The sequence below is a fragment of the Aotus nancymaae genome, unplaced genomic scaffold (assembly GCF_030222135.1).
Source record: "Aotus nancymaae isolate 86718 unplaced genomic scaffold, 86718_ANA_hifiasm-v0.15.2.pri h1tg000067l, whole genome shotgun sequence".
In the NCBI taxonomy this organism is placed as follows: domain Eukaryota; kingdom Metazoa; phylum Chordata; class Mammalia; order Primates; family Aotidae; genus Aotus; species Aotus nancymaae.
In genome coordinates this window covers 27,080,736-27,102,408 of record NW_026988482.1, presented here as the reverse complement: position 1 = coordinate 27,102,408, position 21,673 = coordinate 27,080,736, and the positions used below count along the sequence as shown (strand labels likewise).

General features: G+C 49.1%; 1 protein-coding gene across 2 annotated transcripts in view; it reads right to left on the bottom strand.

Annotated features, from left to right (window-relative positions):
* The window catches only part of NISCH (nischarin), a 37,836-nt gene extending 16,383 nt beyond the window's left edge, over positions 1–21,453 (bottom strand). For both annotated transcript variants that reach the window (XM_012460675.2, XM_012460676.2), the window contains exons 1-7: positions 21,324–21,453; positions 18,876–18,959; positions 17,990–18,172; positions 4,844–4,892; positions 3,730–3,893; positions 3,310–3,405; positions 1,839–1,934 (exon numbers count right to left, since the gene is read on the bottom strand). In XM_012460675.2, the coding sequence (XP_012316098.2) occupies positions 1,839–1,934; positions 3,310–3,405; positions 3,730–3,893; positions 4,844–4,892; positions 17,990–18,172; positions 18,876–18,959; positions 21,324–21,416 (765 nt within the window). In that variant the 5' untranslated portion in view covers positions 21,417–21,453. The remainder of the gene's footprint in view (positions 1–1,838; positions 1,935–3,309; positions 3,406–3,729; positions 3,894–4,843; positions 4,893–17,989; positions 18,173–18,875; positions 18,960–21,323) is intronic.
* Positions 21,454–21,673: the final 220 nt, after the last annotated feature.

The window sequence follows — 21,673 nt, the reverse complement described above, 5'->3', positions numbered from 1 at the left end:
TCACGCAACACTCACTGGGAACACAGTAGTTGCAGAATTTAAGGAAGGGTTGGAGCATATTTAGCACATGGAAGTAAACTTGCATTAAAGCAGACCTTTGGTTTGTATGTCTTTAAACGACTGTGAAATCATTCTAAGCTCAATTTTGAGACACATGTTCACTCTGTTACCCAGTCTGGAGTGCAGTGGAGCCATCATGGCTCACTGCAGCCTCGAACTCCCAGGCTCAAGCAAATCCTCCTGCCTCAGTCTCTTGAGTAGCTGGGACTACAGACGCACACCACCTTGCCCAGCAAATTGATTTTTTTTTTTCTGTAGAAACGAGGGCTCCCTACATAGCCCAGACTAGTCTCAAACTTCTGGGCTAAGCACTTTGGGAGGCCAAGTGATCCTCCTGCCTTGACCTCCCAAAGTGCTGGGATTATAGATTGAACCACTGCTACTAGCCAGCCATCTTTTCTAGCTTCTCAGAGGCTGAAGGTCAGAATTCAGTTTCCAGGCAACTGTGCTTTCCAAGCTGATGATGTGGTCCTCACTGTGGACACCAGGCCTTTAAAACCATTATTTCATAGGGATGAAGTCAGACAATGCTAAGACAAGGGGACCGGAGACCATCAAAATGGAGGAAGGCAGGCCTATTCATTTGACAAGACCTCTCTTCTCACAATGGGTTGCCCTGGGTTCCTTCAGCAAGATGGCAAGACATGCTCGGAGAGGGACAAGATGGTCCAACACCCTCTCTGTAAGCCTCAACAGGAAAAATTTTCACCAAACCCAAGTCTTTTTTTTTTTTTTTAAGAGACAAGCTCTCCCTATGTTGCCCAGGTTGGTCTCAAACTCCTGGGCTCAAGGAATCCTCCTGCCTTGGCCTCCCAGAATGCTAGAGCCATTATACCTGGCCCAAACCTAAGTCTTGATCAGGCACCTTAAGTCACAATATTAGCTGCTACATGCCTTTTCTATACCCAGAGAAGGATTTTAACATTAGCAAGATATAATCCATAAAAAGATAAACAGAAACCTACATTCCCAATTTGAATGCTTCTGCTGCTCACAAGTAAACAGAGCCTAGCATTTCTACAACCTCACCCTCTAATCAATTCCATGGAGAAAAAGATACAAAGGAGTACAAAGCCAGGGATTGCTAAAGCTTAGAGGATCAATCAAAGCTTAGTTATCAATCTAATTAATAGGTCCTGCCACTTACCACAGCTTAGCAATTTGTTCATTAAAAAACCAATGACGGCCAGGCACAGTGGCTCGTGCCTATAATCCTAGCACTTTGGAAGATTGAGGCAGGCAGATCACCTGAAGTCAGGAGTTTGAGAGACCAGCTGGCCAACATGGTGAAACCCTGTCTCTACTAAAACTACAAAAATTAGCCAGATGTGGTGGTGGGCACCTATAGTTCCAGCTACTCAGGAGGCTGAGACAGGAGAATTGCTTGAACCTGAGAGGAGAGGTTGCAGTGAGCTGAGATCACAGCACTGCACTCCAGTCTGGGCCAAAGAGTGAGACTCTATCTCAAAACAAAAACAAACAGACAAATGACATTTTGTTTGACCAATGACATTTTTTTATTTTTTGGCAAAAAAAGCCAAGTTCCTTAAAATGTCTCGTTAACAATACAGACTTTTATGCAGATGTGAACTGAAGTGTTCCAGGGGGTGTCAAGAGCTGGGAGGCCCCCTGTGAGTATATGGCTACCCCATAGAAAGTCCAGCCTCTGAATACTGACAAACATAGCAGTGTCCACACCCATTCTCAGTGGGTGAAGACCACAGTCCAGGACCCTGACCTGCAGACACTGCCCCAGGCAGAATACAGGTGAAGCTTACCTTCATGGAGGTTGCTGAGAAACGGACACTCAGAGTGGCTAAGGTGGGCTTCGAGGAGACCAGCCCTCTAATGTGTTTAGCATCACAGTGACTTATCTGGAACAAGGAATGGCCACATCTCAGAAACAGCATCCTTGCTCCATCAGAAGTCCCTAGACACAGGTGTTCCCTACCCCCATACAAAAGAAACACAAGGATGGGCAACCCAAATCCTCAGAGACGGGAGGCCACTCAAGACCGAAGTCTCTCTTCTTCCCAAAGTCAGTGCTGACCAAACATTCTCTCAGATATCTAGTAAGAAAGGTGCCTGGCCTCTCAGACTCAAATGGACCACAAATTCCAATTCCTCTGTAAGAGCTGCTTGGGGCTTGGCAGGTGAACATAAAGTGTGGGTCATAGAAACTGCTTGGGAGAACAAGGGGCCTCCACAGCACAGTGAGTGGGGAGTGGGTCCCCCTGTTTGCCCAGCCTCCACTCCAAGGAACTCAGCTCTCCTATGGTAAGGAGGGGCGGGGCACAGGCCCAAGTACAACCACAGACCCAGATCCAGAGCCTCAGCCTGCTCGGCAGGGCTGGGTCAGGGTTCCCCTTCACCTCCCAGCCCTCACTCAGCAGCAGTGGCCAAAGCACTCCTTGAGGGAGTGGTCCTTCAGGTCTCGGCCGAGCCTAGACTGATGAAGGCAGAAGAGCCCAGTGCACAGCAGAGGCTATGGAGACAGACTCGGCTGAATTCAAATCCCAGCCTTCCGCTCATTGACTGTGTGGCCCTGGCCAAATTTCCTTATTGGTCCAAGCCTCAGGTTCCCCAACTGTAAAATGGGAATAAAAATACCCTCTTCACAGGGCTGTTGGAAAGATTCAATCAAGGAAACATGGGGACACAGGGGAGAACACAAAAGCCACGCTCAAAAAATTATGTTTTGAAACATGTTTTTGTTTTCATTACTGACTCTCCTTTTTTTAAAAAAATGGTAAAATTGGCGATGCAAATCAAGGAGTCCAGTAGTGACAAATGCAAAGCATTTCTTGTGTGGTCGCCCCAGGGGGCAGGGCAACCTCGAAGCTCTTTGCCAATCAGCCTTGGGAAACACAGACTTGTATTTGGCTCTGTCTGACCCTCAGGATGACTTCCCAGGACTTTACCTTGAAGTAAACACACCCCCTGCCCCTATAAGGAGGCCCAGAAGGAGCCAGGTGCCGGTGCTCCACCTTGGCTAACTGCCCCTATGCTCATGCTAGGGTAGAGACGTGCAGACCAGCCAGGGACAGGAGAGGCCTCTTTTCCTCCGCCTTCAGAGGGCCTGGTTACCTAGGAAGAACCTGTCACACACTGCCAGACACGAAAGCACCGCACCTTATGATTCAATCAGGACACCCAACATCACAAACACTCCCTAGCCACAGAGTTGGGAGCGAGAGGATGCCGTGCAGGGCTCAGCCCTCCTTGCACTCCAGCAGCCCCGGGCCTTACCTCCACCTGATGCAGGGACTTGAATATTGATAGGTCAAATGGCAGGAGCTGCTCCTGAATGTTGCTGGTCCCAAAAGGTCCTTTTGTGCCAGAAACCTGAGGCCAAAGATAAAGCTTGAATTGGGAACAGCGGGGCACACCCATTGGGCAGTGCTGCAGCAGCTGACAAGTCAAAGACAACTTTGACCACTCGGCCTTCAACAAAGCAGGCTCAGGACAAGCTTTAATGTAACGGAACACTGGGTCACGACTGCCCCCTGGTGCCCACAGCCACAAGCACAGTGTCAAGAATAACCAGGCAGCATTCCTTCTGCTAAGAGTTTCCCATGGTCTCCTTCATACAAACTGCCAGCCAGTCCCCCGCAGGCTGCAACCCCACCAACTGAGGGGCTTTCCATGACTGAGCTGCTGCAGCTTTACCTTAAGGTACTTAAGGCGACAGGTGAAGTCCAGAATGTGCCCAAGGTCAGTCTTGGCATCCCCGCTGGCGCATGTTGGCTTTCCCTGCTGCAGCTGCTCCGTGACGGCATACAGCTGCAGGGGTCCAATGGCAAAGACCTCGCCGGCCCCCAGGAGCTGTTCTCCTGCAAGAGCCATGCCCTGAGGGATAAGTGTCCAGCCCCAGCCCCAGCCCTTGTGCAGACGGGACTGCCACATCTTTTCTGTCAACAAGCAGTTGGCAAGCACCCACTGTGTCAGGGCAAAGCCATGGCTCTGACCATGCAGGAACTGCTGCCCTTCTGGGTGCACGCTAGGCATGGGGCAACCCTAGACAGGTGATGACAGAGGAGGGCAGGGCTGTGGGGCTGTGTAGCCACCGAGGAGTGAGGCTGAATCAAGACCAAAGGCACTGAGCCAGAGTGAGGCTGCCGAGAGAGAGCATTCTGGGTGACAGACCTATGCTGCAACCTCCGAAATGCAAACATCCGGGTCAGGTGCAGGCCTAGGCTGCCAGCACAACGCAGAGCCTGGGAGCAGGCTGGGTTCTAAGCCCGACTGGTGCTTGGTTCTTGCTCCATTCCCCCCAGCCAAGTGCCCTCAGGGTGGTAACTGGGCCTCTGACCCTGTGTCCTCACCTATCCCTGTGGCTCCTGGGGGAAGGCAGTAAGATGCTAACAGGAAGCATTCATCACACATTAGCTACTGTAACTGTGCTCTCTGGCAGGGATGGGGCCTAGGCTCAGCTACTATCTGCCATCTGAGCCGTTTCAGGCAAGCACAAACCAGGTGTGAGGGAGCCACGTGCTACCCATCTTCCAGCACCCACCACAGGGCTCTGGAACACAGCCCAAGTCTAGGCTGAGCCCCTAACACAGGTACTCAAGAGTACTGACCACAGCTCCTCTGACCTGGCTACCTACAGGGCAGGCAGGTGGACAGATTTGGCTATGAACAGGTCAATGGATCTGAATAACTCTAAGGAGGCAGGACCCTATAAAGCTCCAGAATGACTTCTGTGCCACCCTGTGCGTCTGGCCACCTCATAACACCATACAACTTATGCCCAGTATTTCAAGGACCTGTAGCCACATACCTTTCTCAAAGAGCTCTTCAGCCAGCGCCGCGGTGATGCCATTTATCTCCTGCAGAGAACACAAAACCTGCCCTTAGAAAGTCCATCTGCTCCCAGTCCCTGGGATTTGCACATTCCCTGTTATCTACCCTCTTTGTTGTAGCAGTGCCAGCTCTCTGGAAAGTTTAAAGAAAGAAGAGCATATGGCCAGGTGCAGTGGCTCACACCTGTAATCCCAGCACTTTGGGAGGCCAAGGTAGGCGATCACGAGGTCAGGAGATCGAGACCAGCTTGGCCAACATGGTGAAACCCCATCTCTACTAAAATCACAAAAATTAGCCAGGCATGGTGGTGTGCATCTGTAATCCCAGCTACTCGGGAGGCTGAGGCAGGAGAATTGCTTGAACTCGGGAGGTGGAGACTGCAGTGAGCCAAGATCGCGCCACTGCACTCCAGCCTGGTGACAAAACGAGACTCCATCTCAAAAAAAAAAGAGAGCATAAACCTACAATGAAGCAAGAAGCTTAGAAAGGGAAACTAAGGCTGGGCCTGGTGCCTCACACCTGTAATCCCAGTACTTTGGGAGGCCGAGGCAGTCAGATCACGAGGTCAGGAGACAGAGATCCTCCTGGCTAACACGGTGAAATGCCTCTCTACTAAAAATACAAAAAATTAGCCAGATGTGGTGGCATGTGCCTGTAGTCCCAGCTACTCAGGAGGCTGAGGCAGGAGAATTGCTTGAACCTGGGAGGCGGAGGTTGCAGTGAGCCAAGATCATGCCCCTGCACTCCAACCTGGGCGACAGAGTGAGACTCTGTCTCAAAAAAAAAAAAAAAAAAAAAAAAAAGGAGGAAACTAAATATTCTAGTTATATGGATATCTGCAACATCTCCTCCAAAGTAGAAGGGAAACCAGCCTAATGCTATGACTCCAGTCCATAGGGCCAAGGGCACTGTGGCCCAGCAGAGCTGCACTATGCTAAGGGCTTTTGGGAAGCCAGCAGCTCCCAAAACTGGCTCTGGGTGTTCCTAGGAGAGGGTGTGGCAGAGAGGAAGTCCAGATTTTTTCTGGAAAAGAGGCTCCTATCACCCTGGTGGGATGAAGGACTGCCTAGAGCTAACTCTTCCTGGGAATGACCATTTCTACTTTCTCTCATGTTTCAAATGTGTGTCAGGAAAAGAGTGAACATTTGTTTTCTTCTTGTGTTCATCCCTTCCAGATTCACAATAGTAACACTCAGCCCTGGGGTCACAAGAAGTGGGAAGAATTTCCTTTTTAAATTGATGCGATGAAGGAGGCAGGATGAGGCCAAGCCTCCAGTCATACAAACAACGCGCTGAGATCCTAATTCATACTGGGTCATAGCCTAAGCCACTGAAGGCTCCTGAATCCTCCCAATGACCTACAAGAGGGAAAAAGAAAACTTTTTTTTTTTTTTTTTTTTAAATAGAGACAGGGTCTTGCACTGTCACTCAGGCTGGAGTGCAATGGTATGACCATAGCTCACTGCAGCCTGGAACTCCTGGGCTCAAGTGATCCTCCTGCCTCAACCTCCCAAGTAGCTGGGATTACAGGCGTGGGCCACCATGCCTGGCTAATTCTTGTATTTTTAGCAGAGATGGGGTTTCACCATGTTAGCCAGGCTGGTCTCAAACTCCTGACCTCAAGTGATCCCCCTGCCTCAGCCTCTCAGGGTGCTGGGATTACAGGCGTGAGCCACCGTGCCCGGCCAACCCACTAATTTTTTTTTTTGTTTTGAGGCATTTTTTTGAGACAGAGTTTTGCTCTTGTTGCCCAGGTTGGAGTGCAATAGCACAATCTTGGCTCATTGCAACCTTTACCTCCTGGGTTCAAGCAATTCTCCTGCCTCAGCCTCCCGAGTAGCTGAGATTACAGGCATGCACCACCACGGCCAGCTAATTTTGTATTTTCAGTAAAGACAAGGTTTCTCCAAGTTGGTCAGGCTGGTCTTGAACTCCCGACCTCAGGTGATCCACCAACCTCAGCCTCCCAAAGTGCTGGGATTACAGGCGTGAGTCACCGTGCCCAGCACAACCCACTAATTTTTAAGAAAATATTTTGTAGAGACAGGGTCTCACCATGTTGCCCAAGACAGTCTTGAACTCTAGGCCTCAAGAGATCCTCCCATCTTGACCTCCCAAATTTTTGGGATTACAGGCATGAACCACTGCACCCAGCTCTGGAAGCTTCTATCTTGAACCTTGTTTCACAAATGAACAAACTGAGGTGGACAAGTGCTGAGAAGCTCAATTTTACATGGATAAAACCCAGCAAAGCCACTCAAGCCCTTGGCCTGGGCCTCTCTATATACAACCAGTCGCCTCAGCACTTCAGTGGTGTAATCGTAGTGCTGGCAGGGCCCCTCAACGCCCTCAGCCCCCCACCCCCACATCCCACAGGTAAGAATTTTGGCCGGGCGCGGTGGCTCAAGCCTGTAATCCCAGCACTTTGGGAGGCCGAGGCGGGTGGATCACGAGGTCAAGAGATCGAGACCATCCTGGTCAACATGGTGAAACCCCGTCTCTACTAATACAAAAAATTAGCTGGGCACGGTGGCGCGTGCCTGTAATCCCAGCTACTCAGGAGGCTGAGGCAGGAGAATTGCCTGAACCCAGGAGGCGGAGATTGCGGTGAGCCGAGATCGCGCCATTGCGCTCCAGCCTGGGTATCAAGAGCGAAACTCCGTCTCAAAAAAAAAAAAAAAAAAAAAAGAATTTTAACTCATCGACAGATGGCAGCCAACAGGCCTTTTTGTAAACAGCTCCAGATGGAGGCTGCATAATCCTCATAACTCACAGGAACATTGGGAACATCGCTTCTGCCAGGACAAGCGATTCGCAGGACATGCAATTCATGTGTTTATGGGATTCTGAAGACACAGGAGACAGGGTGTTCTTTTCCTGTTTTTCTCTTTGGTTGTTTGTCTCTTTTTCATTTTTTATACATTGTGGCCATTTTAACTGTCGTTTATATGTTGTAAATATTTCCTCCCAGTCTGTGTATACCTTTTACCTTTGTTCATGGTGCTTTTTCTGACAGAGATTTTTCATTTTTAGATTGTTTAACCTCTAATTTATTTATTTATTTATTTATTTATTTATTTTGAGATGGAGTCTTGCTCTGTCGTCCACACTGGAATGTAGCCGTGCAATCTCAGCTCACTGCAACCTCCGCCTCTCAGGTTCAAGCCATTCTCCTGCCTCAGCCTCCCGAGTAGCTGGGACTATAGGCGCACATGACCACACCCTAATTTTTTATATTATTAGTAGAGATGGGGCTTCACCATGTTAGCCAGTAGGGCCTCGATTTCCTGACCTCATGATCTGCCCACCATAGCCTCCCAAAGTGCTGGGATTACAGGCGTGAGCCATGGCGCCCAGCCCTAATTTTTTTTCCTTTATGACTTCTTGGGCCTCTTCTCTCACTCCAAGATTATAAAACTAATACCCTTATTTTATTTTGGTCCTTTATGGTATCTTTAAAAAATGTGTTTATTCATTTAATCTGCTTGAAATTCAGTTTATATACAGTGTGAGAATAACTCCTCCCTGTACCCCCTGGACAAAAAGGGAACAAAATGAGCACACAGAGCCTCAGCTTTAAGGGACCCGTGGGTGCAGAGCCAAATGGAAAAGGGCCGAGAGGGGCAGAGCAGGCTCAGAGCAAGACAGGGCTCCAGCTGGAAGTGAGGACAGAGGTGGCAGGTGTGCTCTGAAGTTCAACTTCAGTCTCCTGCAACTACTTAAACTCACTGACATTTTCCTTGGCAGCTGTGAAGAAGCGAAGATTAGGAAGAGCCTGGAATGATCCAAAGGCTTGTTTCTCCACGGATGGTTTGGAGAACCACGCCCTGTCTACAGATCTGCACTTCACAATTCTCCCTGCTGTCAGATCGCCTGAAGCTAAGCAGGTCCTAGGGGCTGCCAATCTCTGCCCACCTCAATTCCCCAAGAATAGCTCTAGGGCCTCTCAGGACACAAGGCTCTTACAGTTATCTAAGGGGAAAGGGTTCCTCATGATCAGTACTGAACAACCCTCACTTTCAACAGCACATTTCTTTTTTTTTTTTTTTGAGACAGAGTCTCGCTCCATGACCAGGGTGGAGTGCAGTGGAGCAATCTTGGCTCACTGCAACCTCCATCTCTTGGGTTCAAGCAATTCTCCTGCCTCAGCCTCCCGAGTAGCTGAGATTACAGGCCCCGGCACCACTATGCCTGGCTAATTTTTGTATTTTTAGCAGAGACAGGTTTTACCATGTTGGCCAGGCTGGTCTCAAACTCCTGACCTCAAGTGATCCGCCTGCCTCGGCCTCCCAAAGTGCTAGGATTACAGGTGTGAGCCACTGCACCTGGCCAATGGCACATTTCTTCAGGTAGCTGGTGTCAGTTCAGAAAGAGCACAGAGAAAAAAATCACCCTGGGCTAGGCATGTAGTCCCAGCTACTTGGGAGGCTGAGGCAAAGGGATCGCTTGAGCCCGTAAGTTCAGAGTCAAGCCTGGGTAACATAGCAAGACCCTGTCTCTCCAAAAGGAAAAAGAAATCACCCTGGATGCCAGCCCCTCTAAGGGGATAGGGCTGGAATTGTGGAACACACAGAAAATTGAGAGAGTATAAGGGCCACCGGCTCCTATGAAGCAAAAAGAAAGCTTTCTCTTCTAAGGAATCTCAAAGCAATTTATGTAACAATTTTGCTCTTTAGGGTACAGGAAGTACATGGCAACACTTTCTACTTGGTTTTCCAGGCTGCCCTTCACCTTGGGACGGAGACTGAACCAGAGAGGAACACAGAAATGCCTCAGCCCCCAAACTTAGCACGTGGGCCTCCTCAGAGGGCTCTCTGGTCAAATGGTGGGCTTATGAGTAAAGGTGGTAGGAGTCAGTCCTCCCCATGCCAAAAGGAGGCAGGTGGGGTGTCAGTGGCCAGAGCCCACATGCCCTACCCTATCTGTGCTGAAGGGACTTGAATTGCTTTGGGGTGCCATAAATGTCTGAATTGAAATGTATTTCTTTAAAGGGCATTCTTGGCTGGGCACGATGGCTCATACCTGTAATCCCAGCTCTCTGGAAGGCTGAGACAGGCGGATCACTTGAATTCAGGAGTTCAAGACCAGCCAGGAGAACCTGGTGAAACCTCATCTCTACTAAAAATACAAAAAATAGTGGGGCATGGTGGCACACACCTATACTCTCAGCTACTCTAGAGGCTGAGGCAGGAGAATCGCTTGAACTCTGGAGGTGGAGGCTGCAGTGAGCCAAGATTGCGCTATTGGTTCCAGCCTAGATGACAGGGTGAGATTTTGTCTCAAAAAAATAAAAAGAAAGAAAGAAGGAAGGAAGGAAGGAAGGAGAAAAGGAAATGAAGAAGGAAAGAAAGGGAGAAAGGGAAGAAGGAAGGACGGACGGACACTGTATTCTTTATACCTCAATGTAAGTTTTTCAACTAAAAAAACAAAACAAAACACTTAAGGCTGGGCATAGTAGCTCATGCCTATAATCCCAGCACTTTGGGAGGCTGAGGTGGGTGGATCATGAGAGGTCAGGAATTTCAAACCAGCCTGGCCAACGTGGTAAAACCCCACCTCTACTAAAAATACAAAAATTAGCTGAGCATGGTGGTAGCCTGGAATCTCAGCTACTCGGGAGGCTGAGGCAGGAGAATCGCTTGAACCTGGGAGGTGGAGGTGGCAGATTACACCACTGGACTACAGCCTGGGCAACAAAAGCGAGACTCTGTCTCAAAAAAAAAGTTTTAGAAACTTAGTATCAGCTATGTTTACAAACTGTAACACTCACCCCCCCAATGTGTTACTGATCAAGACATCAGCTGCAATACCTGCCAGGATTCTGTGCTGGTGTACAGCCGCAGGCAGAGGTTTGAGCTTCCCGTAAACACTAGCTGGGCTGTGTCCCTGACTGAGCGTGCCTGCGCACGTGCCCTGCAACCAAGTGTACCTCAAAACACCTGCACTTCACGCAAACCCCAGGCCAGTCCCAGATGCTTCGGCTTGGCACACACCCCGGCAGTGTGCTTATCTGTGGGGTACTAACCAGGGAGTGAATTACGTGTCACTGAGGCCATCCCCCAAGTGTGGCTGAAACACATGCTAAGGGCTGGAATCCTCATCTCACTTTATGTTGGTGATGAGGCATTCTAGCAGGAGTCAGGCATAATATGTATGATTCAACTTTAAGCTAAAATTCCCCACTGATGGATTCAAACCTCAACTTTAACTGAGGAGAGTTGCAAGACTAAGTTGAAAAGAAAATCTGTTATAATTCACAGCCTCAGTACTTTGCAACTAAAACAAATCATGGAAATAAATTGGATGCTAAAGCCAATGTTAAGACTGTAACAGTTCAACATAGCCCCTGATTCCAAATTTTGAAAAGCATCTTTGTTCTAGCCAATTAACTGTAAAAGAAGACAATATAAACACCTTTCGAGAGAAATGAATCCGTTTCCTTTCCCAGACCACCTAGTAATGGCCAGCACGTGGTCAGCTCTAACCTCAGGCCCAATACTCTTCTAAGCCATTGACCTTCACTGCACAGTCTTTTGCAGGCCTCACAAGGGCCGCAGCTCACCAGCCTCCAGCTCAGAGACAGGTTAAATGACTGACTTGGGGTGGGAATTTACCTCGGCCTGCCTCCAAATCCACCACTGTTGGATGTCCTGTCCCACATGGTGTGCTAGAATTCCAGATGGGATTCATTTCACTGAGTTTGAAAACCTCTGTTCTAGGGGTTCTGGGATGAGGCCTGTCACCATGTGTTCAGGAGGGTCAGGACATAGCAATCAGGAAAGCAGCATAGCAACAGCCAGTGCCGCAGTGTGCCTCTCACTCACACAGGCAGCACCCCACTGCACTCACACCTAAAGCAGGCTGGAAAAGAAGTAGTGCTTTCTTTCCGTGTCATTCAAATCCACACCGCAGGCTGGGTGTGGTGGCTCACACCTATAATCCCAGCACTTTGGAGGCTGAGATAGGTGGATTGCTTGAGCCCAAGAGTTCAAGACCAGCCTGGGAAACATGGTGAAACCCCATCTCTACAAAAAGTACAAAAAATCAGCCAAGTACAGTGGCACATGCCTGTAGTCCCAGCTACTTCAGGGGTTGAGGTGGGAGAAGCACTTGAGCCTGGAAGGTCGAGGCTTCAGTAAACCGAGATGGCACCATTGTACTCCAGCCTAGGCAACAGAGTCTCAAAAAACAAAATCCATACCGGAAGATATTGTCATAAATCTTTGTGACCTTGGATTGGGCAATGGTTTCTCACATATGATACCAAAACACAAGTGACCAAAGAAAAGAAATTGATAAATTGAACTTAGTCAAAATCTAAATCTTTGGTGCTTCGATGGACACCAACAAGAAAATGAAAACATGTCCGGGCACGGTGGCACACGCCTGTAATCCCAGCACTTTGGGAGGCCGAGGCAGGTGGATCACCTAAGGTCAGGAGTTTGAGACCTGCCTGAACAATATGCTGAAACCCCATCTCTACTAACAATACAAAAATTAGCTAGGCATGGTGGTGGGCGCCTGTAGCCCCAGCTACTGGGGAGGCTGAGATAGGAGAACTGCTTGAGCCCAGGAGGCAGAGGTTGCAGTGAGGCAAGATTGTGCCACTACACTCCAGCCTGGGTGATGGAGCAACTCTGTCACACACACACACACAAAAAGACTGACACACACACACACACACACACACACACACACACAATTAGTCAAGTTAGCCAAGCATGGTGGCATGCACCTGCAGTCCCAGCTACTTGGGAGGCTCAGGCACAAGAATCGCTTGAACCTTGAGGTGGAGGTTGCAGTGAGCCGAGATTACCCCACCGCACTCCAGCTTGTGCAACAGCGCGAGACTCCGCTTCAAAAAAAAGAAAAAGACAACTCACAGAATGTGAGAAATTATTTGCATATATTTCTAAAAGTCTAGTAGCCAGAATATATAAAGAACTCTTACAACTCAACAACAAAGATAATCTGATTTTTTTTTTTTTTAGACAGTCTTACTCTTTCACCCAGGCTGGAGTACACTGGTACAGTCTCGGCTCACTACAACTTCTGCCTCTCAGGTTCAAGCCACTCTTGTGCCTTAGCCTCCTGAGTAGCTGAGATTACAGGCACGCGCTACCATGCCTGACTAATTTCTGTATTTTTAGTGGGGTTTCTCCATGTTGGTCAGGCTCCTCTCAAATTCCTGGCCTCAAGGGATCCACCTGCCTTGGCCTCCCAAAGTTCTGGGACTGCATGAGCCACTGTGCCCAGCCCAATCTGATTTTTAAGAAGACAAAGAATTAAATACTTTTCTCCAAAGAAGATATACAAATGACCAAATATCATATAAAAAGAGGCTCAGGCCAGGTGTGGTGGTTCACACCTGTAATCCTAGCAATTTGGGAGGCCAAGTCGAGCAGATCACTTGAGGCCAGGAGTTTGAGATCAGCCTGGCCAACATGGTGAAACCCTGTCTCTACTAAAAATACAAAAATTAGCCAGGCATGGTGCATGCCTGTAGTCCCAGCTACTTGGGAGGCTGAGGCATGAGAATCGCTTGAACTCAGGAGGCTGAGGTTACAGTGAGCTGGGATAGTGCCCCTGCACACCCTAGCCGGCTCGACAGAGTGAGATTGCCTCAAAAAAAAAAAAAAAAAAAAAAGGCTCAATAACATTAGTCAGTGGGGAAATGCAAATTAAAACCACAATGAGATACCACTTCACACCCACCAGAACAACTAAGATTAAAAAAAAATGGACAAGAGAAGTGTTAAGCAAGAATGTGGGGAAATTAGAACCTATATACTGCCAGCAGAAACATCAAATGGTAGAGCAACTTTGGAAAACAATTTGGTAGTTCCTCAAAAAGTCAAATGTAGAGTTACCATATAACTCAGGTTCCACTTTTGGTTATGTATCCAACAAAAATGAACATTAAGTTCACACAAAAAATAACATACAAATGCTCACAGAAGCATCATTCACAACGGCCAAAAATGGAAACAAACCCAACACCCATCAACTGCTAATAAATAAACATAATGTGGTATATCCAAATAATACACTATTACCGTCATAAAAGGGCCAAAGGGTTCATGCTATGATATGAATGGACCTTGAAAACATAATGCTAAATGAAAGAAGCCAGTCACAAAAGGTCACATACTGTATGATTCCATTTCTATGAAATGTCCAGAATAAGCAAATCCTTAAGGACAGAAAGTAGATTAGTGACTGCTAGGGGCTGAGGGACACAGAGGGAAAGGAAGCTCCTGCTAATGGATACAGGTTCCTTTCGGGGTGATGAAATGTTCTGGAATTAGACAGTGGTGATGGTCACTCAATTTTAACCACACCATGGCCAGGCGCGGTGGCTCACGCCTGTAATTCCAGCACTTTGGGAAGCCGAGGTGGGTGTATCATGAGGTCAGGCATTCGAGACCAGCCTGGCCAACATAGCGAAACCCCGTCACTACTAAAAATACAAAAAATTAGCTGGGCATGGTGGTGGGCACCTGTAATCCCAGCTTCTTGGGAGGCTGAGGCAGGAAAACTGCTTGAACCTGGGAGGCAGAGGTTGCAGTGAGCCAAGATCATGCCACTGCACTCCAGCCTGGCCAACAAGAGTGAAGCTATCTCAAAAAAAAGAAATCCATACTATAGCCAAATCAGGTTCCCTGGCTCCACCCTGTCCACTGTCAGCAACACAAAAGGCAGAACACATGTAGAACGACTTCAGAGAGGACACAGATGGTATAAAAGTTAAGAGAAACATTTCCTAGAGCACTCTCAGCCTGGAGAAAAGGCTGACAAATCTTTAGGCCCCAAATGAAGATCTAATCCCATGGTTCTCAAGTAGAGGCAATTTTGCCCCCCACAGTGGGACATCTGGCAATGTCTGGAGACATCCTTAGTTGCCATAACTGGGTGGGGAAGTGCTACTGGCATCCAGTGGGTAGAAGCCAGAGTGTTGGTAAACAGTGCACAGGGCAGCTGCTTACAGAAACAAATTCTCTAGTCCAAAATGTCGACAGTACTATGGCTGATCAACTTTGGGTTTAATCCAATGATGGGTTCAATTGCTTTTTTAATCTTGGGATTTACATAACCTAGGAACCTGTTTGATAATATTAATTTCGAATATGTCATAACTTCTACGAGTAGCAGAGTATGCCTTAAACCAGACCCAGATGTAGCCGGCCCCAGGCCCATCTCATGCAAACCAGTCTCAAAAGAGCAGTCCAGGCCTTTCCACCCTCAGAGCCAGGCACACATGAGGCAGCCTGCGAGATCTCCTCTCCTCAAAGGCACAGGTCTCAAGCAAGGAATTAATACTGTCAAAGGGCTGCATGTCAACTTTCATCCTTAAATGGCTAACCAAAGCTTTCTTAAAGTACAGTATTTCTTAAAATACTAACCAGTAAAGTTTATCTGAAAGACTTGCATAAGGAATGCAAATTTTTTCTCACATAAGTTTAAAAATATGTTTACAAAAGGGTATGTTGTTAACCCTATACTTGCTGGTTTACACTAAATAAAGTCCAAAGCATATACACAGGTCCCATCTACGAATGCTATCCACTTTTCCACCTGTCCCTGACAAGCTCAGTGGCCCAAGGTTAGCACTGCCACCAAGCATCTAGGCTCTTTAGTGATCCAAGAAAGGTTCAGCCGTCTTACTCTGAAAAGACTTTGAGGAAGTTGTATTTTTTTTTTTGAGACCGAGTCTCACTCTGTGGCCCAGGCTGAAGTGCAGTAGTATGATCTTGGCTCACTGCAACCTCCCCTGCCCAGGTTCAAGCAACTCTCATGCTTCTCTCCTGAGTAGCTGCGACTACAGGCATGTGCCACCATGTGCAGCTAATTTTTGTATTTTTAGTAGCGACAGGGTTTTACTATGTTGGCCAGGCTGGACTCAAACTCCTGGCCTCAAGTGATCTGCCTGCCTTGGCCTCCCAAAGTGCCAGGATTACAGGCGTGAGTCACTGCGCTCAGCCAAGAAAGTTGTATTTTAAATACAGCTGGGCTTTTAGGACAATAACCCATAGGTTACTTCAAGGCGAGCCTGAAAAGGGAGTGGATTCTTCTCTGTCTTCATCATATAAAGGGAAAACAAGTAAACATAAATGATCTGAAAATCTATCACTCAGAGAAAACTATTCTTAGCATTCTGGTGTACATAAACTTACTCCTAGAGGTTTCCTAGACAAGTATGTCCATATCAACTTGTTTCTTATAAAAATGAGACCATAGTCAGCTGGGTGCAGTGGCTCATGCCTGCAGTCCAAGCACTTTGAGAAGTGGAGGTGGGAGAACTGCTTGAGCCCAGGAGTTTGAGGTCAATCTGAGCAATATTGCAAGACTCAAACTCTACAAAAATTTTTTTTTAAATTAGCTGGGTGTGGTGGCATGCACCTGTAGTTCTAGCCACTTGGGAGGTTGAGGCAGGAAGATCACTTGAGCCCAGGAGTTTGAGGTTGCAGTTGAGCCATGATCAGGCTGCTACACTCCAGCTTGAGCAGTGGAGTGAGACCCTGTTTAAAACAAAAACAATGTGTATACACACAGAGAGAGAGAGAGTGTGTGTGAGTGAGTGTGAGTACAACCATACAACTGGGTACTGCTTAAGAAAGCTGAATTTTTTTCAGACAGTGTCTGCTGGGAAGACTGGTGTGCTGCTGGGAAAACGACGGTGAAGCTGCAGATTTGTTTTTCGTTTTCTTTTCTTTTCCCAAACAGCTGGGATTATAGACATGAGCTGCTGTGCTCAGCCTGGCTGTACCCTTTTATTGTTTTTTTTTTTTTGAGATGGAGTCTTGCCCTGTTGCCCAGGTTGGAGTGCAGTGGTATGATCTCAGCTCAATGCAACTTCTACCTCCTGGGCTCAAGCGACTCTCCTGCCTCAGCCTTGGGATTACAGGCAGCCGCCACCACACCCTGCTAATTCTTATATTTTTAGTAAAGATGGGGTTTCACCACGTTGGCCAGGCTCGTTTCAAACTCCTGACCTCAAGTGATCTGCCCACCTTGGCCTCTCAAAGTGGTGGGATTATAGGAATGAGCCACTGCACCTGGCCTGATTTTTTTTAACTTCTTCCGCCTATACTTTAGGGTTGTCTTTACTATCTTATTACAATCCTAGAATGACTGTCTTTATTCATATATCCTTTTTGCTACTGCCTGTTTCTCCTTAGAAGAAATTCTCATAACAGAACTGCTATTTAATATTACAGTTTTGGCCAGGCTTGGTGGCTCACGCTTGTAATCCCAGCACTTTGGGTGGCTGGGGTGGGCAGATCACTTGAGGTCAGGAGTTCAAGACCAGTCTGGCCAACATGGCAAAACCCCATCTCTACTAAAATACAAAAATTAGCTGGGTGTAGTGGTGCACACCTGTAGTCCCAGCTACTCGGGAGGCTGAGGCAGGAGAATAGCTTGAGCTCGGGAGGCTGAGGTTGCAGTGAGCTGAGATCACGCCACTGAACTCCAGCCTGGGTGACAGAGCAAGACTGTCTCAAAAAAAAAAAAAAAAAAAAAAAAAATTGTGATTTCACACTGCCAAAGCACACTTCTTAAAGTCTAACAACTCATTCTGTCTCCAGCAACCCATGAAAGTTGTTTTTCTGTCCAGGACGGAGCACAGAGCTGCTCTACGACACACTCTCCCAACAGAGGAAGGTGTCTACCCTTAGCCTTAGCACCTGGCAGCCCAGACCCTGACGACATGCCCCAAGATGGTGATATTCCACCATCACAGACTACCTTTAATTAGTTTTGAGCTGTGAACCAACAACTCAACAATAGTCTCTGCCAGGTGTCAGCTGTTTCTAATCCAGCCTCATCCATCTGGATGGAAACCTAGCTTAAACACCCACAGGCCATTTTTGCTAAACAAAACGCCTTGTGGTGGAGGAAAGTGTCTCTGTAGCCACACTCAGTCTAATTTAAGACAAATCTGTCAACAAACGTGCTTCTGCCCACAACCCATCCCTAACCAGGGTGATGTTCCTCCATATTCTAACCTAGGGTCTAACTCTAGCCCACCTCTCCTCACAGGTGAGGTCTCCCCTGGTTTGCTGCCTCAAGCTTGGCAGTTGTGGGTTTGCAAGCAGAGATGAAAACCCGATGAGGAACTTACATAGAAGTGAAAATGCAAGAAGTGGGCCAGCACTCTGGGGGTCACGCCAGGGAAGGCTGCCAGGAGCTTCTGGAGGTAGACCTCCAGATCCTTTTCCCTCTTCTCCACCAAGCTTCTTGAGTTTTTCCCAATTATCTTTTTGGGCGGAAGCAGATTTTTATCAATCTTTCTCTCTGCAACGAGCTGTAAAAAATACATAAGTACATCAACCACAGACTAAGAGGCTCTGTGCCTATGGAGGGCCAAGGCAAGAAGTCTGAGGGCAGACGCTCCTCAGCACTTGCACAACCCCTCTCTGCAGCAGTACCGGGATCAGTCCTCAAATCCAATTAGCTTTAGAAATACCAATACAATTCCAGACAAGGAACTCCATCTGGAGACTTTGGAGACATTCAGAAAAGTAACACCTTTCGCCCCTGAAACTGCCATCTTTTCCAAGCCAGAGTAAAAACCTATCAGGGCAGTGGTGTGTCTTTCAAACACCTACGCTGCTAATGACCCAGAGAAAGACAGCATCTCCAAAAGCAAAGAAAAAGATGGAATCACAGCCAGATATTAAAGTATAGGCTTTGGAATAGCTATAGCTGGTTGAACAAGTTCAAACCTGTCCCCTCCCCAGGAAACCGTCTCGTATCCAAGCTAGGACTGGAAAAATTAAAACTGAAATTCAAATATGCTCCTAGCAGACTGGCTATGCTAGAGCTGAAGGCTAACATTTACATGCTATACTAATGAACACAGTTATATTAACAAAGTAGTTTATTAAAGAAGTGAACTATAGACATGGAGCCTGTTTTGCCCTAAAGCTAATGTGTGGCACAATGGAAACTTGGCCTAAAGGCCCCCTCCAGCCCTGAGATACATGCTTCCAGCTCTTAACAGTTACCTTTTCATGCAGGTCATGGAAGTCGCTGTAGCGGTGCTTTACTGTCCACTCATGGTTGCCATCAGTGACCTGGATGATGTAAACCTAAAAGGGGAAACCGACAGTCCTTGTGACAAGGGAGCTGGCAACAAGGAGACCCCTCCCCCTCCTCCTGCAGCAAAAGCTGCAATTATCTTTCCCAATTATCCTTTATCAGTCTTTCTCTCTGCAACTCAGACCCAAAGTCAGGCTTCCCTAGCCCACCAGCCTCTGCACCTGACCCTTGCTGAGCAGCAGGTCCCCTCTGAGCCTACATGGCCCAGGCACTAGGGCTGGGAGGCACTCGGGACAAGCCTGTGGCTCCATCCATCAGTAAGGAATGAAAAAGGTGATTACTACCAGCCGGGCACGGTGGCTCAGGCTTGTAATCCCAGCACTTTGGGAGGCCGAGGTGGGTGGATCATAAGGTCAGGAGTTTAAGACCAGCCTGACCAACATGGTGAAACCTCGTCTCTACTAAAAATACAAAAATTAGCTGGGCGTGGTGGCGCACACCTGTAATCCCAGCTACTCAGGAGGTTGAGGCAGGAGAATTGCCTGAACCTGGGAGGTGGAGGTTGCAGTGAGTCAAAATCGTGCCACTGCACTCCAGCCTGGGCAACAGTGAGACTTTGTCTCACAAAAAAGAAAAGAAAAGAAAAGAAAAAGGTGATCACCACAAGTCACCTCTTTAGTTTTTTACCTCCTGCCTTCTAGGTAACTCAGAAGCCAGCCTGAGCTGCAGGCAAGGCCATTTCTTCCAAGGGAGGCAGAGCAGGGCCAGTTCTAGCCTGAGCATCTTCTCTGTTGTACTTCTTTCCAGGTGCCTTGACTACCTCCTGGAAGCAAGTCCTTTTCCAACCCTTTCAACTGGTTCATGGCTGTGATTTCTGCTACTGAACCAGGAATCAAGGCAAAAGCAGTCGATGTGGGGAGGGAGTGGTGCCAACCAAGCTCTAACAGAAGGCGATATGGCCTAGAGGTTAAGGAAGGCCTGGGTTCAAAAGCTGGTTCTGCCATTTCCTGGCTGCAGCTTATGTGTCACTTATGTAAGTAACTTGGAGCCTAAGTTCTCTCTGAGCCTGAGTTCCTCCATCTTAGAATCAAGGACCAAGCGAGGCAACGCATGTAAAATGCTTTGTACATGGGCCTGACCCAAGGCAAATGTTCGAAAGGTAGGTGTGTTAATAATATCCAACTCGGCACACGCGGAGACAGAGAATGGTAGGGTCCAACCTAGATCACCACCTCCCCTGACATACATGCAGAGGAGGGGCGCAGCCCAGAATAAGGAGAGCTTTTTGAAGATGGCCCTCTGGCTGAATGTGCCCATAGCTGGTGGCCAGCCAGCCATCAGCTCAGAGACCTCACCCGCCTCCGTTCCCTCTCCTTTCTGAGCATGGAGCTGAAGCCTCCTTCAGCCCTGAGGAGCAGCCATTTCTCCAGGCTGGCCTGTTGCTCCAGGATCCACCCCTCTCCTCTTCCCATCCGGTCTGATTCCCTCCCCTTACCCTCAGGAAAGAAGAAAAGAGCCAGCAGAATGGTCCTCAGAGGGGGAGGTTAGGATGAGGGCCAGGGATGCGGGGAGGGCCAAGGCCCCGACCCACTCCCTACCCTGCGGGAACAAAGGGCAGGAGGCAGGGAGGTGCTCAATGCGTAGCCCAGGGCCATTTTTTGCCAGGCAGCCCACCAGGCTCATAGGCCTGGCATCCAACCCCATCAGAGACGGGGACTACCCCCCATTTGTCCTCTGTCTCCCCATAGCCTAGAAGTGTGTGGGGGCAGCTTGTTGCCCCTTCTCGCTCCCACAGCCCAAAGTCACGAAGATTCCTAAGGTTTCTGGGGCCTCCGCTTCAGCACTGAGACCATCCCCATTTCTCCATAGCCGGGCTCCACCCCTCCTCCGTTCCGGTCTCCGCCCGACCCCCAAGGCGTCAGGTCCCCAGGTCGCTCCGGCACTTCTCAGAGAAAATCTCTACTACGACCTCAGGCTCTCCAAACCAGGGTCTAGGCTCCTCTTTCTTCAAGGCCTGCGGAGCCTGACCCTTTTCCCTGATTCCATCAGTTAGAGACCCTCTCCCCATCGTCCTCCTCCCGGACGCCAGTAACGGTCTTCCAGGCCAGGGCCCCTCCAGTCCTAGAGGGGTTCCGTCTCATCTAGACACTCCCCCTCTCCAGGCTCCTTTTATCCCCAGATGCCGCCCCCAACCCGAGCCTCCCCTTCCGATCGCGTACCCCTTTCCAAACCGCCTCCCCGGGCCCCAACAACCCTTCTCCCGGACCTGCGGGGCCCAGCCCCCTCCTCTCAATCGCAGACCCCTCTACCCCCTCCTCCAAGCTGCGGATGCCGGACCCCTCACCAAGCCCCCCAGGTCGGACTCCCAGTTTCAGCCATCACTCCTGCTTCGGGTGCCCGCGCCCCCAACACACCGTGTAAGTGTCCACGAGCTCGGAGCCCACGACGCGCGCTTCCTTAGCCGGCTCGGCTTCCCGCTCGGGCCCGAAGCTGCGCGCCGCCGCCATGTTCCGGGCTCCACCGCCGCCGCCGCCCGGCGCAGACAGGCCGCAGCAGGGGGCGGGGTCAACGTCCCACCGCCCCCCGGCCCCCGTTGCCCCACGCCCCCACCGCGCGCCGTACCGCCATCTTAGTCCGGCCGCCTTCCAGAGCCTTCGCCCCGCCCCTCGTGCGTGATTGACAGGCACCGCCCACGGCGCGCGTGCGCAGCGCTCGCTTGCGTAATCTCTACCTGCGTGGCGCCACCAACGGTACTCTGAGCAGC